The sequence below is a fragment of the Muntiacus reevesi genome, chromosome 1 (genome assembly GCF_963930625.1).
Source record: "Muntiacus reevesi chromosome 1, mMunRee1.1, whole genome shotgun sequence".
NCBI lineage: Eukaryota > Metazoa > Chordata > Mammalia > Artiodactyla > Cervidae > Muntiacus > Muntiacus reevesi.
The window spans coordinates 198,831,635-198,849,459 of record NC_089249.1 but is presented as its reverse complement, the minus strand read 5'-3'; the positions used below and the strand labels follow the sequence as shown (position 1 = coordinate 198,849,459).

Sequence of the window (17,825 nt, the reverse complement as noted above, 5' to 3'; positions counted from 1 at the left end):
AGCCAGAGGTGACACAGAGAGTTGGCTTTTCTCCCGCCTATGGGGCAGCTGATGGAGCTCAGGGTCACGGGTCCAGCCATGCTGCTAAGAGAGGGACCTGACAGCCAGAAGGGGCTGGAGTGGAGAGGAAAGGGGGTGGGCAGTGGGCAAGACCCCGTCTCGGGCATTTGACACTGCCCCTGGTGGCCGCCTTTGAACAGAGGGTCACTGCCCCCAGTGACCTCTCCTGACCTCTGACCTTCAAGCAGGTCAGTCCTGCCTGAAGCCACTAGATGAGTCTGTTAAACAATTCTTAACCAGACCAGTCACTATGTCCCCACCACTGGATGACCCTCAGCAGGTGTCTTAGCCACTGCTGGTCCTCCCAGTAAAATAGGAGCGGAGGCAGGTCATGGGGGGCCAGAGAGGCAGGGCCTGGGGGTGAGGATAGTGTGTTACTTTTATTTTTTGTTCTCACCGCACATGTCTGATCTTAGTTTCCTGACCAAGGATTGAACCAGCACACCCTGGTTTGGAAACCTGAGTCTTAACCCCTGGACCACCAGGGGCGTCCCAGTGTGCTTCTTTTAAACGCAAATAAGAATGGAAGGAATGTTTGGCACAGGAGTGATGAAACAGGAAAGACAGCCCCCAATCTGGGTGTTTTTTTCCCCCCAGTTTTATTTTATTTATTTAGTTTTAGCTGTGCTGGGTCTTGATTGCTGTCCAGGTGATCCTCTACTTGAGGAGAGCAGGGGCTACTCGCTAGTTGTGGTGTGGTTTCTCATTGTGGTGGCTTCTCTTGTTGCAGAGCGTGGGTTCTAGGACACGCGGGCTTCAGAAGTTGCAGTACATGGGCTCAGTAGCTTGGGCTCCCAGGCTCTAGAGCACAGGCTCAGTAGTGGCAGGGCACAGGCTTAGTTGCTCCGAGACATGCGGGATCTTCCTGGATCAGGGATTGAACCCACGTCCCCAGCATTAATAGGCGGATTCTCAACCCCTGAGCCACCAGGAAAGCCCCCATCTGGGTTTTTACAAAGCTCCCTAGCTGTCACACAAAGCGGGTGGGTTTAGAGAAAAACCGGTGCCTGACAGTTCAAGCCATAAAAGCAGATTGTATTCAGGAGTCATTGCAGGAGGGCAGAGAGAGCATAGAGCCAGTTTCCACTCCCGAGACAGCACCGGCAAGCAGGTTCACAGCCAAGGAGCAGGTGGGGTCGGTGAACGAAAGATCACAGGAGGGGACATGAAGGGTAAGGGGGCAGTCTAGCTACACTAACTTAGCAGGATTCTTGCTGAAATCCCCTTGTGTTCCAGCCAGCGTGCATACTTGCGTGCTAAGTTGTTTTAGTCCTGTCCAACTCTTTGTAACCCCATGAACTGTAGCCCTCCAGGCTCTTCTGTCCATGGGATTTCCCAGGCAAGAGTACTGGAGTGGTTTGCCATTTCCTCTTTCAGGGGATCTTCCGCACCCAGGGATCAAACCCGAGCCTCATAGGTTTTCTGCATTGGTAGGGGGGTTCTTTATCACTAGCACCACCTAGGAAGCCGTTGGCTGGGTTCAAAGATCTCTTGGCCCTTCCTGTTTCATTCATTCCCTCTGCTACTATTTAGGGAGGGAAGGACGCTACCATCAGTGGACCTGACCTTGGTAGGCACTGGGGATACATCAGAAAACAAGACATGCATGGCCCTGCCTGCCCCGGGGGGAACTCATGATGTGGAGAGAGGCAGTGGGGATCCAGAAAGTCTTCCTGCAAGAGAGGAGGTCCAAGCTGATGCAGGATGGCTTAGTCAAAGTTAGCCCGAGGGAGGAGGATTGGGTAAGGGGAGGGGTGGTTCCCAGAAAAGACAATGGCATGTGCAAAGGCCCTGTGACAGCAACTTTGGCTGCTGAGGGGCAGGTAAAGAATGGACAGGGCAGGGCATCCTCCCTTCGTACTCCTGGGGGTGGGAGCCCAAAGCCATAGACATCCTCCCTCCCTTGGTTGGAGCCAGCAGCCTCCCTTTATACAGATGGGAACAGTGAGGAGCAGAGAGGCCAGGGTGGGGCCTGAGCTCCCCCATGTGGCAAGTGGCAGAACCAGGATTCAAACGCAGGATTCTTTTTTTTTTTTTTTTTTAATTGGTTGGAGGCTAATTACTTCACAACATTTCAGTGGGTTTTGTCATACATTGATATGAATCAGCCATAGAGTTACACGTATTCCCCATCCCGATCCCCCCTCCCACCTCCCTCTCCACAAACACAGGATTCTTAACCAAGGATTCTTAAAGAGTAGGCCAGAGTGGGTGAGGGTGGTGATCACTGAGACTCCTTCAGGGGGTCTTCAAGGTCAGAATCATATATGGAAAAAAGATTCATTCAAAGTGACTTCCCTGGTGGCTTAGATAGTAAAGAATCTGCCTGCCAATGCAAAAGACCTAGGTTCCATTCCTGGGTCGGGAAGATCCCCTGGAGAAGGAAATGGCTACCCACTCCAGTATTCTTGCCTGGAAAATCCCATGGACAGAGGAGCCTGGTGGGCTACAGTCCATGGGGTCGCAAAGAGTCGATCACGACTGAGCATCTAACACTTTCACTTTCTTTCCTTGGTGGTCCAGTGATCAGGACTCAATACTTTCACAGCAAGCGGCACCACAATTATTAAGCCTGTGCCCTAGAGCCCACGCACCACAACTACTGAAGCCCGTGTGCCCTAGAGCCCGTGCTCCCCAACAAGAGAAACCATCGCAATGAGAAGCCTCAGCACCACAACTAGAGAGTAGCCCCCACTCGCCACAATTAGAGAAAAGCCCACATAGCAGCGAAAACCCAGCACAGCCAAAAATAAATAAAAAAAATAAAGTTATTTAAAAAATCATTTAACAAAAACAAGCGAAGAAACAAAGTACAAAGATAGACCTTTAATGGAGCAGAGAGTGAAAAAGAATAGTCCACCTTCATAAACCTCCTTCCATTCTGTTCAGGTGTAGGACAAAGAAAACTACCCATGATGACCTAAAACAGGCTAAAAATCCTCCTTTATCTGTGTGTAAAGCTAGATTTTTCTTCCTGTGAGTACATGCTAAGTCACTTCAGTCATGTCTGACTCTTTGTGACCCAATGGACTATAGCCTGCCAGGCTCCTCTGTCCATGGTATTCTGCAGGCAAGAATATTGGAGTGGGTTGCCATGCCCTCCTCCAGGGGACCTTCCCAACCCAGGGACAGAACCCACGTCTCTTATGGCTCCTGCATTGGCAGATAGATTCTTCACCACTAGCGCCACCTGGGAAGCCCTTTCTCCTGTATATCGACCAAAACAATTATGGAAACCGGCTGAACCACAAGCAGATGCGAGAATCCCTCTAAACCAGACATTAAAGTGATTTGGGCCCTAAAATCTCTGTAGATGGTGACTGCTGTCATGAAATTAGAAGACGATTGCTTTTTGGCGAGAAAACTATGGCAAATCTAGGCAAACTGTTAAAAAGCAAAGACATCACTTTGCCAACAAAGGTCCATACAGTCAAAGCGATGGTTTTTCCAGTAGTCACATACAGATGTGAGAATTGGACCGTAAGAAGGTCGAGCACCGAAGAATTGATGCATTTGAACTCTGGTGCTGGAGAAGACTTTTGAGAGTCCCTTGGACTGCAAGGAGATCAAACCAGTCCATCCTAAAGGAAATCAACCCTGAATACTCATTGGAAGGACTGATGCTGAAGCTGAAGCTCCAATACTTTGGCGACCTGATGTAAAGAGCTGACTCACTGGAAAAGACACTGATGTTGGGAAAGATCGAAGACAGGGGGAGAAGGGGGCTACAGAGGATGAGGTGGTTGGATGGCATCACTGACTCAATGAACATGAACTTGGGCAAACTCCGGGAAATAATGAAGGACAGGGAGGCCTGACATGCTGAGGTTCATGGGGTTGCAAAGAATCGGACATGACTTGGCAACTGAACACACACAGAGAGAATATCACTCTTTAACCTAAAAAAATTTTTTTTATTTAAACAATATAAATTTATTCTCTGACAGTTCTGGAGGTGAGGAGTCTGACACAGGTCTCATAGAGCTAAGATAAAGATGGGGGCAGGACTGGTCCCGCAGGAGGCTCCAGGGAAGAACTGACTCCTGCCTTTTCTGGCTTCTAGAGCCGCCACATCCCTGGCTCATGGTTCCTGCTCCATCTTCACAGACAGCAGCAGGTTATCTTTCTGACCCTCCTGCTGTAGCAATGTGTCCTCTCTCTCTGACTGTAGCTGGAAAGGTTCTCAGCTTTTTTGTTGTTGTCAACTGAGGCGAAAGTCACATAATATGCAACTAACCGTTATTGTAAAGTATACCATTAGGTGACACTTAGTGCATTCACAGTGCTCTGAAAATATCACCTCTATCTAATTCCAGAACATTCTCCTCACCTCAGAAGAGCACCCAACAAGTAATCACCCCTCATTTGCCCTCTCCCAGGCCCTGGTAACCACGAACGGCATCTCTGTGGATCGGCCTGTTCTGGACGTTTCCCATCAGTGGAGTCACACCGTGTGTGTCCTTCTGTGTCTGCTTCTCTTACTGAGCATCGTGTCCTCAGGGTCTGTCCACGTGGTAGCAAGTGTCAGGGCTTCTCCCCTTCTCGTAGCAGAATAATAGTCCGTGGGAGAATGGATCAGTGTGTATATCCATTCATCTGCTAATAGACACTTAGTTATTTCCACCTTTTGGCTCCTATGAGTCATGTTGCTATAAACATTCATGGACAAGCATCTGTGGAGACATGTGTTTTCATTTCTCTTGGATTGACACTTTGAAGTGAAATTGGGTCCAAAAAACTGCCAACTGTTTTCCACAGAGACTGCCCCACTTCCCATGCCCACCAGCAACACACAGGACTGCCATCTCTGTCCATCCTCACTGACATACACACAGTCCATCTCTTTGACTATGGCCATCCTAGTGGGTGTGAGTGGTATCTCGCTGTGGGTTATTTATTCATTTTTTGGGTTGCAGCTTGCAGCATCTTAGTCCCCTGACCTGCAGTTGACCCACACCCTTGGCAGTGAAACCCAGAGTCCAGACCACTGGCCCACCAAGGAATTCCCTCACTGTGGCTTCCATTTGCATCTCCCTGGTAATCAGTGATGCCGAGCATCTTTTCATGTGCTTGTTGGCCATGAGTATATCTTCTTTGAAGAAATGTCTATTCAGAGTCTGCCCATTTTTAAATTGGGTCATTTGTCTTTTTGTTGCTGCCTTGTAAGAGTTCTCTATATATTCTAATAACCCCTTACCACATATATGACTTGTAAATATTTTCTCCCATCCCCTGCACTGTCTTTTCACTTTCTTAATAATGTCATTCAACACAAAAAAGTTTTAAATTTTATCTAGCCCCCTCCCTGAATTTTTAAAAAAACTATTATTTTTCATTAAAAATATCATATTTGTGGACTTCCCTGATGACTCAGTGGATAAGAATCCACCTGCCAGTGGAAGGGACACAGGTTCCTCCCTGGTCTGGGAAGATCCCACATTTCTTGGAGCAACTAAGCCTGTGCGCCACGACTGAAGTCCAGGCACTCCAAAGCCCAAAGGCCACAACTACTGAGCCCACGTGCTGCAACTACGGATGCCTGCGAGCCTAGAGCCTGTGCTCTGAAACACGAGAAGCCACACACCATAACCAAGAGTAGCCCCCGCTGCTCACGGCAACTACAGAAAGTCCAAGCAAAGCAACAAAGGCAGCCCCAAATCAACAAAATTATAAATACATATGTATATTACATTTATGTGACCATGTAGTTTTATCATTTTTAAAAGTTAAAAAGTTAATCTTTCTCAGTTTTAAGTTACAGTATGGTAAATATTATCCATGACAATAACCCATTTATTTATTTCTTTACTGAGGCCACACCTTGAGTGACTTGCGAGATTCTAGCTCCCAGACCAGGGACCAAACTCATGCCCCCTTCACTGGAAGGACAGAGTCTTAACCACTGGACCACCAGGGAAGACCCAACAGTGATCCATTTAAACCAAAGCTCCCCCCCCAAAAAAAAATTTTTTTTAATAAATAAATAAACCAAAGCTCCCTGGGATCCTCAGTAGTTCTCAAGAGTGAGAAAGAGACCTGAAAGCAAAAGGTCTCCTCTGGTGGGGAGTCAGGGTCTGGGATACAATCCCAGCTGGTCAGTAAGGTATGTGTGTTGTTGGGGGTGGGGGTGCGGGGGGGATGGGGGATCCACAGACCCATGCCTCCCCCACCCTACCCCGGCCAGCTTCTGAGAGGCCAGAGGCTAAACCCGATGACGCCAGGCCTCACGTGGGTGGTCCCCATAGAAAGGGCCCCTGGTGTCACACTGAGATTTTCCCGTGGCCAGGGTCACCTGAACGAAGCTATCTTGGGATTCACCGCCCTGGACCTTAAGCCCTTCTTGGCAGCAACCCCCTTGGAAAAGGAAGTCCCCTGCTGTGTGGAGCCCCTGCGGCTGGCTGGCCGGCTGCTGTGGCTGGAGACCGGGCCCAGGGGGGAGGTGTGAGTTCCTTTCTTCAGCCACCAGAACCGGCCTTAATGTCAGGGTCAGGCGAGGGGACACACCGGCCTGGATATTTTTAGGGAGGGAAGGTGTGTGGCCCGTTATCTGTCCCCTGGGCAGCCTGGCCAGGAAGGGGAGGAGGGATGGAGTAGGAGGAGGGGAGAGGGAGCGGGGTGACATCCACCCGCACCCCCCTGCCTGGCCGACCCGTGACTAATTTAGGCAAAAGGCAGCGTGGAGCTATTTCCATCCAGAGGGAACAGGTGCAGCGCCCCACCCCCACCCCGCCCGCCCACTTCACCGCGCAGCCGCGCTCCCCATAGGCGGTGGGACGCCTCCCTCCGGGCGGCCTCCGGGCTGCCCCAGCCTATAAAGGCGCGGGGTTTTCTCAATGAAGCCGGGACGCACTGCGGGGTCGGGCCCAGCCGGGCACCCGGGAGTCAGGAGTCAGCTTGCCAACCGCGGTCCCCGCCGCCCCTCCGCGCCGAGATGAAGTACATCGTGGGCATCGGAGGGTGAGCTGCCCGGGAGCGCGCGGAGGAGGGAGAGGCCGGCCGGGCGCGCCCCTGTGCGGGCCGAGCCGGCGGCCTGGGCAGGAGGCCAGGGGAATGAATGGAGGGCTGCCTGGCGCCTGGTGTCGCAGGGACCCGATGCCCAAGGTCGAAGTACTGGGAGGGGGTTTCTGCCCTCTGTTGGGAAATTCCCCACTGGAAGTCCCTTCCCCACCCCGCACCCAGACTGGACTAGACTCCCTAGGGATAGAAGACTTTATAAGGCTTAGGCAGGTCTTCCGTGAAGCGCTGGGGGGTGGGGATGGGGAGACGCCAACCCCAGAGGCTCCTGGGCCGGTGGGGTGGGGGCCTCAGAGTGATACTCTACTGGGTGGCACCTGCCTCTAGAAGCTCCTTCTGCTGACCTCAGGCAGGGACCTTGCTTTCCTGGGGGTTGTGGCCTTTTAGGACTATGCCGGGGAAGCATTTAGCAGAAGCCGGGCTGGCTTGGAGCTCCAATCTGCGAGGTTGCCCTGGGTCCACCCTGCGTTTGCTTTAGTGCTCCATTACGCTCTTGAAATCCCTAACAGAATGAGACAAGGGCCCCCCTTTCTGTAGCTGGCCCTGAGGGCATGGTGAGCCTGTCATTAACAACTCAGATTAACCTCAGGCATGTTCTAACCTGCTCCCCTTCAAGTATGGAGGTCTCCTTTCCCATCAGCTCTTTTAAAAGCTGCAACTCCCTCCTTCCACACTCAGCTTTCCACTCCTGATTCCTGGGGCAGGGACAGCCAGGTCAAAGGGACACTCACGTCCAGGAAGGCCTGACAGTCACCCTTCTGTGTCCTTCGACGGCCCCAGTCTAGAGTCCTTAGGGTGACCATTGTCCTGCTTTTCCTGGGACTGAAGGATCCCCAGGATTTGGGACTTTGGGCACTAAAACCAGAGATATCCCGGGCAGATGAGATTGAGCAGGTCACCCTGCTTTGCCCATTGTTTTTTGAGGATTTTATTGTATTTTTGCCACACCACGTGGCTTGTGGGATATTAGTTCTCCACCCAGGGATCAGACTAAGGCCCTCAGCAGAGAAAGCATGGAGTCCTAACCACCAGGGAATTCCCACCCATTGTCCTAAGGTGACTGCCTCTTCCCAGGTTTGCAGTTTTCCACTTAGCACTTGCTTTAATAGTCTGGCTTTTTAAAAAAGGCCTGCAGAGGCTAGGTCACACGTGGGCCTCAGTTTCCTGGTCTGTAAGACCAGCTCCCAGTCCCACCTCCTGGGTTTGCGGTCACACTGAATGAGTCTGAACACGGAAAGCAGTGCTTCCATGAGCCCAGCTGAGACTGCGTATTAACTTGTCAGCTTGTTTTCACATCCTCTGCGCTTTTCTCTGTTTCTCCCCACCGGCAAGTGCAGGCCTGTGCCTGGCCCAAGTGGGCCCAGGTTGGCCACTCAGAACCCCTCCCCTGACTTTCTGTTGCTGTTGGTCAGCCGCTCGGTTGTGTCCTGTTCTTTTCAACCCCACGGACTGCAGCATGTCCGCCTTCCTTGTCCTTCACTGTCTTCCGGAGTTTGCTCAAACCCATCGAGCAATCTGAGTCAGTTCATTGAGTCAGTGATGCTATCCAACCATCTCATCCCCTGACTTTAGATGAATAGAACTTTAGATGAATACCCTCTTAGCACTACAGCCTTGTGTTTTAGGTTTTAGTCTGATCCTGGGGGCCCCTCAGACCCAGACAGGCCCACAGAAGGGACCCAGGCAACCTCACAAGTATGCTCTGCCCACAGCATGACCAACGGCGGCAAGACTACCCTGACCAACAACCTCCTCAAGGCGCTGCCCAACTGCTGTGTGATCCACCAGGATGACTTCTTCAAGGTGGCTGCCCTGGCCAGGGGCAGGGGAGGGAGGCGGCCTGAGAAGGAGCCTCAGGGCAGGTAGACCGCTCAGGGGCGCCCTGAGGCCAATGTTCTCAATTACTGAGCACCTACTATGTGGCTGGCACATTCTCAGGGCACAGATGGGGAAACTGCAATTCCCAGAGGGGATGTGTCACCTGGGCGGTGCCCTTTATCCTCTGCACCTCCACTTTCCCGTCTGCAAAATGGGCTCTGAGCCCACCCTCATTGCTTTGTGGAGGGTGAGGGGCAACTTTACTATGGATGTAACTGGTCCCCACTCCTGATCCCAGTAGTCATGAAGTTGGGGAGGGGGTTCTGAGTGCCTTGCCTGGGACCTCAGAGCCTGTGACTCTCAGCTGCAGGGGGACGGGGCAAGCAGGTGTCCCCGCACCCTCATAGGGGGCTCTCTGGGCGCTGTTCCCCCAGGGTGGGGTGAGGTGGGAAGGCGGGCACTGAGCCCGCGGCTTGGGCTCCTCTGTTTCAGCCCCAAGACCAAATAGCAGTTGGGGAGGACGGCTTCAAACAGTGGGACGGTAAGAACGGACGGCGGCAGCCCTGCGCCCCTGCCCACAGTACCCCCCGGCCCCCACCCCACCAACTCCCTGTCTCCCACCCCCCAGTGCTGGAGTCCCTGGACATGGAGGCCATGCTGAGCACCGTGCAGGCCTGGGTGAGCAGCCCCCGGAAGTTTGCCCGCGCCCACGGGGTCAGCGTCCGACTGGATGCCTCAGACACCCACATCCTCATTCTGGAAGGCTTCCTGCTTTACAGCTACAAGTGAGCATCTGGATATGGGCCCCGGGCAATGCGGGCCCTCCTAAGTCACCGAGTCTCTATTTCGACAGACCAAACACTAAGGCCTGGGGGTGTGGGAGGCTTGGGATCGGGGCAGTGGGAGTAGGGGGGCGGGGACAGGCCTCAGAGTCGGACCCAAGGGTCTGGGGCAAAAACCCACACCTCCTGGGGGAACTGAGTCTTCCGTCTTGTACCTCAGCTTCCTCAGACAGAGCAGGCTGGGTGGGATCCCCAACCTTGCTGGGTGGCCCTGGGCAAGACACTGTACCTCTCTGGGCCCCCGAATTGGGAGAGAGGGATGACTCCACCCTCAGAGTAGGAGGGTGCAGTGGGCATAGCAGGAGACTGGCCACTGCTGGTCCCCCCGCTCATCCCTAACTTAATCAGCCCAGACCCCTCTCCCCACCCGACCCTTGTCACCGAGGAACATCCCTGGAGGCTCTGGGGTTGTGTGCTCTGGCCCACGGGCGCTGACCATGTCCTCCCCCTGCCAGGCCCCTGCTGGACTTGTACAGCCGAAGGTACTTCCTGACCGTCCCCTACGAAGAGTGCAAGTGGAGGAGAAGGTGAGCCTGGGGGGCCCTGTCTGCGTCCCCACGGGGGACCAGGAAATGGGTTATGCCCGCCAGACACACGGCCACCCTGAAGCTGCAGACTGCTTGGCAGCAGGCACTTGGGTGGCCGGTGCTGGGTTCCAGAGGCCCACAGCCTGGGGTCCGGATAGCATGACCCACCCTTGCCCTCCCAGGCCCACTGGGAAAAATTGGTTGCTGGAATTCCAGCAACTTACGGTGCTGGAAGTTGGAGCACCCAACACGGGGCCCCTGACTCCGTGGGATCCCCGTTCCTGACCCAGTTACCGCACCCCAGGCTCTGCGCTGGCACCACCCTCAGGTGACCTGCGTGTCGCTCATTCTTGCCCATCTCCCTCCCCAGTACACGAAGCTACGCAGTCCCTGATCCCCCTGGCCTCTTCGACGGCCACGTGTGGCCTATGTACCAGAAATATAAGCGGGAGATGGAGGCCAACGGTGTGGAAGTGGGTAAGTTCCTGAGTGAGATGAGGCCGGCCCCTCCCCGCTGGGACCTGGTGGGAAACCTGGAAGGTCTTCCTCGAGTCTCGCCAGCAGTCTCTCTTGCTTTGGGGCCCAGAGTCTGGCCTGTCCCAGCTGCCTAACTCTGCGGGTCCGCTTCCTCCTGACCCAGCAGTCTGGCAGCCCTGCTGTGAGCTGGTCGGCAGCAGCCCCAGGGAGCCGGCCCTCCCTTGGCTGAGCCCCATGGGCCTCTGACTACGGCCTTTCCAACTGCAGTGTACCTGGATGGCATGAAGCCCCGTGAGGAGCTTTTCCACCAGGTCCTGGAAGACATTCAGAACTCACTCCTGAACCGCTCCTAGCAAGGCCCAAGAGGAGGGGCCCAGCCCCCACTGCAGGGACCCACACACAGCTCCGGCCACAGCGCGGCCAGCGGGTGGCACTGCAGCCGGGCACTGCAGCCGGACACTGCATGACCATTCCCGTCGGGGAGTCTTGTACATATGAGAGTGGATGCCCCGTTCACAGCCCAGCAGCTTGGGGCCCATGATGTATCCATCTGTAACCTCGACGGTGGCTTACTTATTAAACCTGATCCTATTTTTTAGCCGTTGGGGTCCAGCCTGTTGTGTTTGAGGTGCCGAGAGGGCCCCTCCCGGCCCTTCTGCTCAGTGCACTGGTGACCTCCGGGGGTGACGCTGAGAGCTCCGGGCAGCGGCAGTCTCCACCTAGTGGACACGGCAGCGTGGCCCTGGGTGGCTGCTTGAGGGTCTTTGGCCCTTTTTCCTCAAAAGGGAAATTTCCTGCCAGCTTTCAGCACATGGCGCAGCGCGGCCCAGAGCAGGGTCTGGGAGGTCAGCCCAGCCTGAGGGTGGGGCTCTTGGCTGAGCCCCACCATCACTGCACCCCGGCGCCTCCCCCGTGATCGGAGCTGATACTACTCATGATCCAAGAGGCTCCTAAGGACACTCTCTGTGTTCCTGAGCCATCCCTAGAAGGCTGGTGGTTCAGTTTATCGTGTACACCCATTTCACAGGGCCTGTGGAGATCTGCAGAAAGGGCTGGTTCACAGTGGGTCGGTCCTGTAAGTTCTGCTCCACCCCATGTTTGGGGTCCCAGGAAATCGCTCACTTTCTGTATCCCAACCGGAAGCCTCCTGCTCGGATGCTGCCCCTTCTCAACACAGTCTTCCTGCTAACAGAAATCACCCGGCGTAGCGCTCACCACTGCCTTTTGCCCCTGCAGCCTCACGACCCAGCAGAGAGCAAGACACAAAGAAGAGAGTGCTGAGCAGGTGGAAGGCAGCACAGCTGGGTTGGGGCTTCAGCTCAGGCCCAGTGCTGCCACTAGGAAGGTGACCAGCCATCCCCACGTACTGGGGACTTTCCTAGTGTTAGCACAGAAAGCCCTGTTTTCCCAGAAATCTCTCAGAACCGAGATGATTGGTCCCCGTACTTTTAGTCTTTGTAGGGACAATGCAGCAAAGGTGAAGGAGCCCATAGGTCGAAGGTCAGGTGTCCGTCCCTCCCTGGCTGTCGAGCAACTGTGTACCTAGTGGCTTAGAACACCGAGTCCTGGGACATTTGAGCGGGATTTGAACCTGTTAAGTTTCTCCTCGCTTCAAATCATCAAAATCAAAGAGCAAATGACACTATTCTGGGCTGAATTGTGTACCCTCACATTCATATGTTGAAGCCCTGACCCTTAGGACTGCAGAATGTGAGTGGGTCATGAAGGTGGGTCTTAATCCAGTATGACTGGTGTCCATACAAGGAGAAGTTGGAGGACTTCCCTGGTGGTCCAGTGACTGAGACTCTGAGCACCCAATGCAGGGGGCCTGGGTTTGATCCCTGGTCAGGGAAATAAAACCCACGTGCCCAATATATACACAGCCAAATATATACATAAATACAAATTTAAAAATAAAGTCTTCTAGGGACTTCCTTGGTGGTCCAGTGGTGAAGACTCTGTGCTTCCACTGCAGGGGGCGTGGGTTCAATTCCTGGTCGGGGAACTAAGATCCTGCATGTCATAAATAATTTTTTTTTAATTCACTAGGTCTTGATAAGAAAAAAAATCACCCAAAGTAACTTTTTTTTTTTGGCTATGCCACACTGCTTATGAGATCTTATTTTCCGAACTAAGGGTTGAACTTGGGTTCCTTGCAGTTAGAGTACCGAGTCCTACCAAACGGACTATCAGGGAATTTCCCAATGTGACTTTTATTCAGTGGAATTTTCGACATTTGTGACTTTAATAACAAAATGCATTAATGTCGAACTTCCCTGATGGTCCAATGGTTGGGACTCCACACTTCCAGCGCAGGTGAAGTGGGTTTAATCCCTGGTCAGGGGTCCCATATGTCACAGGGCTTGGCATGACCAAAAAGAAAAATAGCATAAAAATATTATTTTAAAAAACGGCATCACTGACTCAATGGACATGAGTTTGAGCAAACTCTTGGAGATGGTGAAGGACTCCCTTCTGGGAGAAGGGAAGCTTGGCATGCTGCAGTCCATGGAGTTGCAGGGAGTCGGACACGACTTAGCGACTGAACAAGATTTTAAAAATTCATTAATACTCATAACTCGCTAACAGCACATAACTGTCCTGCTAATAAATCAGGTGCTCAGTGTAATGGGTTAGAGTTACTGGGTATGTAGTACTTGGGTCAGCAAAGGATGGCCCCTGGGTCCAATCCAGCCCACTGTAGGTTTTTGCACATCCTTCAAGCTGAGAATGGCTTCACATGTTTAAATGGTTGTGGGGGAAAAAATTTAAGAGAATTAAATTTTGTGACATGCGTATATCACATGTTTTCAAATTTCAGCATCTATAAATAAGGCTTTACTGGCCTGCAGTCATGCCTATTCACGTGTGTGTCAGCTGTGGCTTCTTTCACACCACGTGGCCCAGCTGAGTGGCTGTAGCGGACCCTCAAGTCTGCACAGCTGGAATCAGTTACCTCCTGCAGCGGCTGCACATACTGCAGTGTATGCGAGGGCTGGGGTAGAGGGCTGGGGAGCGGTCACTGTGTCCTGGAGGGCAGCAGGGAGCTGGGGCAGGGCCAGGAGGGAGTTTCAGCGGGCCTGCCAAGCCCTGCCCTTTGCCACAGGCACGGAGCACAGCGACACTGACCCACCGGTCACCAGGCCCAAAATAACCCAGGATGGGACAGGGACACGAGAGAGGTGGCTCTGGGGCAACCTGAGCCCTGCCTGGTCACCAGACACCTTGGTCATTATGAAAACAGTAGAGGTGGGGCGGGGGACCATCTCGACCGAGTGTGCACAGAACTTTCCGTGTTTCAGCAGTGAGGGTTCCCCGTGCTGGGGAAGCCCAGGTCCAGGCAAACTGAGAGTCTGCCCCCTGATGGGGGCCAGCCACCTGAAGGGGTGGGTTAGCCTATGACCCACTTCCCTAGGGCTCAGAGAGGAAAGGGACCTACCCATGGTCGATCAGCAGAGTTCAGATTTGAACTCCAGTCTGGAAATGCCCACCAGGGCCTTCTCCAGCTGGGGAAGCATGCCAGGCTACTCACACTTGCCCCCGATGGCCCTCCCACCCGAACCCCTGGAAGAATCTCTCAGTCCTTCTACAACTGTCTGACGGGCCCAGCAGATCAGCCCCAGCACAGGAAGGCTCCAGGCTCATCGTGGGCCTGGCCAGGCTAACTTGTGCCTTCCCCAGACAGAACCCCAAGACTAACCCAACACGCCCCTCCCGTGTCCACCAAGCACTCCCTGTGGCAGTGCCAGGCCCTAGGATGGGAGGCCCCAAGACCAGGCAGCCTGGAGCATGAGTGGGCAGCCCTAGAACCCAGCTGCCTCAGCCCATCCTGGAGAGAGGCCCTGGGCAGGTAACGTGCCCCTTGGGCCTCACCTCCTGCCCTGGGCTTGGGAAGCCCACTGCTGCTGGGTCTGTGGCAGGTCTTGCCACCCTCCGTGATGGAGCCGGAGGCCCGCCTCACCTGTGGGACACCTGTCTTGTGCTTGGGGAGTCTGGGAGAGCTCTCCTGTACTCTGGCAACCAGAATAACCTAGTCTTTTTTTCCAGATGAGGAAACTGAGGCTCCCAAGGGAGGAGTCCCTTGGTCCCAGGCGACAGGCAGGGTTCCAGGCCAGGCAGATGTGCTTGGGACATGGCTGTACCCACAGTCCTGCAGGACCCATCACCACCAGGCTCCCCCAACCCCAGGCCCAGAGGAGCCCCTCCCAGCTCCTGGTGTCCCCACCTTCTCTCTATGAGGTCCCCTCTGTGGCCATTCATTCTCCACCTGCCCCCATCATGGGGCTGGAGCAGACTCCCCCACCGGTACTACCGTTTATGTATTAGTTCTCTTTACGAATCTCATGTCAGCAGAGCCGAGGGAGGCAACCTGGACTAAAGGCAGAGAACTGGCTCAAACCTCCACTCCCCGACTTGGGGTGCCCCGAGTGGGACTTGCTGTGTGGGCCAGGCTAAGCACCCAGGATGGGGCAGACCCTGACACACACACACGTGATACACTCACACCCATGTGCCCTTCATCTGGTGGCTGACACCCTCCTGGGCCAAGTCACCCCCACCCCCAGGAACTTGGCCTGGCCTGCCTGCCACCCCACTTCTTGGATCCCTACAGGGCCCCAGGCGCCAGGCAGCTCACCTCCAAGGGGGAACAAGGTGCGTCCTCAGGATTGCTGGGGGTTGAGGGGAATGGGAGGGATTCCGGGAGCCCTTCACTGGCATCTGGCTTCTCTGAGGCCACCCTGATTAGGAAGTCCCTCTGGGGATACCGTATCCCACCCCAGCCCACCGCAGACATACATGGGCGGGTGACCTTCCATGCAAAGCGTCACCAGGCAAGCCTCTGGCCGGTCACCCCACCAGAGCTCTGCCTGGGGGACCCTTCCTGAATGTCCTAACAGCCCTGGGAGGAGGAAGACAGCAGCAGAGGCCCAGGATGTGGGCGCGAGGCTGCAGAGCCCGCTCCCTGCCCCCCACCTTCCTCGTTCTATTTCAGGACGCCCCCACCCCAAGCACTTGCCACTCACATCAAGTAGCACTCAGCCGGCCCTCTTAATCAGCAATAACTCTGCCCGCCCCACCCGAGTCCCATCAGGGTCAGGGTGGTTGCCTCTGAAGGTGGCCCCCACCCCAGGCATCCTGTCTGCCAGGCCGCTGAGGGGGTGTCCTTGGGGCACACCCCGGGGTTGGGGGACAGCCAGTGCCTAAGCGAGGAGCAGGCTGACTGGGAGAGACAGGCAACCACAGGCCCTCCACGGTGGCCCAGGAGTCCCCCCCAAGTCCACCCAGATGCCCGCATGGCCACCCTGTCCGGTTTAAGCTTCTCTCAGCCTTCGAAAAGCCAGGGAGGGAAGGGGGCAGCGGAGGGTGCAGAGGCAGCTTGCCATCATACAAACAGGGCCCACCTGTAAGTCCTCCCATCTGGGGACTCTCAAAATACAAAACCCCGGGGAGTGGGGTTCAGTCACCAGCTTCCCTAGTGGCTCGGATGGTAAAGAATCTGCCTGCAACGCAGGAGACCCAGGTTCGATTCCTGGGTCGGGAAGATACCCTGGAGAGGGGAATGGCTCTCTATTCCAGTATTCTTGCCTGGAGAATCCCATGGACAGAGGGACCTGGCGGGCTACAGTCCATGGGGTTGCAAATAGTCAGACACGACTGAACGACTAACACACACGCGCCGGGGGTGAGGTGGAGGACACTGGGGAGTTAGGGGTGGGGGTGGGTAGGGGGGAAGCCGTGGGCTCCCTGAGGGGAGACAGCACCCCAGCCATAACTGCAGGATGCAGGCATCCTGGGGTCAGCTGGCCAGGGAGGGGCCCCCGGCTCTGTCCCCTCAGGACAAGGAGAGTCCAGGAGGAGAAGGCCCAGCCCTCCTCCTCCTCCTCCCCTCCCCCTCCCTCGCCCCCACTTCCAGCCTGGGCCGGTGAAGTGCCCCCGAGGCGAGGCTGTGTTCACACGTCTTTTGCGTGGGGTATGTCTTTCACCATTGTTCTGTGTCTCACTTTTCGGGCCACCGAGTGGGGCTGGGCAGAGGGACAGGGGGATGGTTTCAGTACTTACTTTTCTTTTTCTCTCTGTACAACGGGGGGGCTAAAGGTCTCGGGGGCTGAAGGAGCCTCCTGACGCTGGCGGGGCTGGCTTTATAGGCCACCCTGTGCCCCAGGCAGCTGCGCTGGTTATTAATAGCGGCCGCCGCCTCTTGCCCGAGTATGGTCAGGAGCACGGCAGCTGTGGGCGTGTGGCCACTGGGCCAGGGCAGGTGGCATGGACGGACAGCCCTCTGACCCCCAAGAAGCGGGCAGGACCCGGCGTGGGTTGGTGACACCTGGGCCAAGCCCCCCAATCTAACACTACCCGCTTAGTGAGGGGGTGCCCAGGGTGTGCTGGGCCCCGACACACCCCTTCCTCCATCCCTTGCCTCACTCTGGGCACCACTATCTCTAAGGACAAAGCTGGCACACCAGAGGTAGCCTGCCTGCCAAGAGCCAGGTCAGGGGCCATGTGAACCTAGGCCCAGCTGACTCATTTTGCAAATAGCGTGTGGTTAATGGAGATGCTGGTGGGTGGCCTCAGTTAAGGCCCAATCTGGGACTTCCCTGGTGGTCCAGGGGTTAAGACTCCATGCTTCTATGGCAGAGGGAGTGAGGGTTCCATCCCTGGTCAGGAAACTAAGACCCCACATGCTGTGTGGCCAAAGAAAGGCCCAATCTCATGTGCTGGGAAAACCAGGAGGGCCCCAGTCAACCCTGATGAGGTCCACTGGCCCAACACCCACCTTCTCAAGGGACTGTGGGATCGAATGGGCTCCTGCTGTCACTGCCCCGCCAGTCCTCAGAATTATTCAAGCAAGTCAGCAACACCCTCCCACCTAGTCCTCTCATCACGAAAGCCTGCCCCCCACAGCCCCAGGTTCACCCTGCCCAAGTGCACCCCAAGTGCTCCAGGGGCCTGCGGCATCCTTCTTCCCAGAGCTGTGAGTCCACATGACTAATAAGGAACCATCCACTCCTCTGCTCATGTCAGACGTCCTGTGTCTAGCCACCCTTGACCCTACAGTGGGACCCCTGCTCTCTCCAATGGGTGACAA

The 17,825-nt window shown here is 55.1% G+C and overlaps 1 protein-coding gene and 1 long non-coding RNA gene across 2 annotated transcripts; one reads left to right on the top strand and one right to left on the bottom strand.

Moving 5' to 3' along the window:
* Positions 1-640: 640 nt before the first annotated feature.
* LOC136155862 (uncharacterized) lies at positions 641-16,881 on the bottom strand. Its single transcript, XR_010660874.1, has 2 exons — positions 16,799-16,881; positions 641-925 (listed from the first exon to the last, which is right to left on the bottom strand). It is a non-coding gene; the product is annotated as an uncharacterized lncRNA (long non-coding RNA).
* Positions 6,859-11,336, top strand: NMRK2 (nicotinamide riboside kinase 2). The gene is made up of 7 exons (XM_065933760.1): positions 6,859-7,017; positions 8,787-8,877; positions 9,385-9,433; positions 9,521-9,677; positions 10,190-10,261; positions 10,632-10,738; positions 11,006-11,336. The coding sequence occupies exons 1-7, from the start codon at positions 6,992-6,994 to the stop codon at positions 11,089-11,091; spliced, it is 588 nt and encodes a 195-aa protein (XP_065789832.1). The 5' UTR covers positions 6,859-6,991; the 3' UTR covers positions 11,092-11,336.
* Positions 16,882-17,825: the final 944 nt, after the last annotated feature.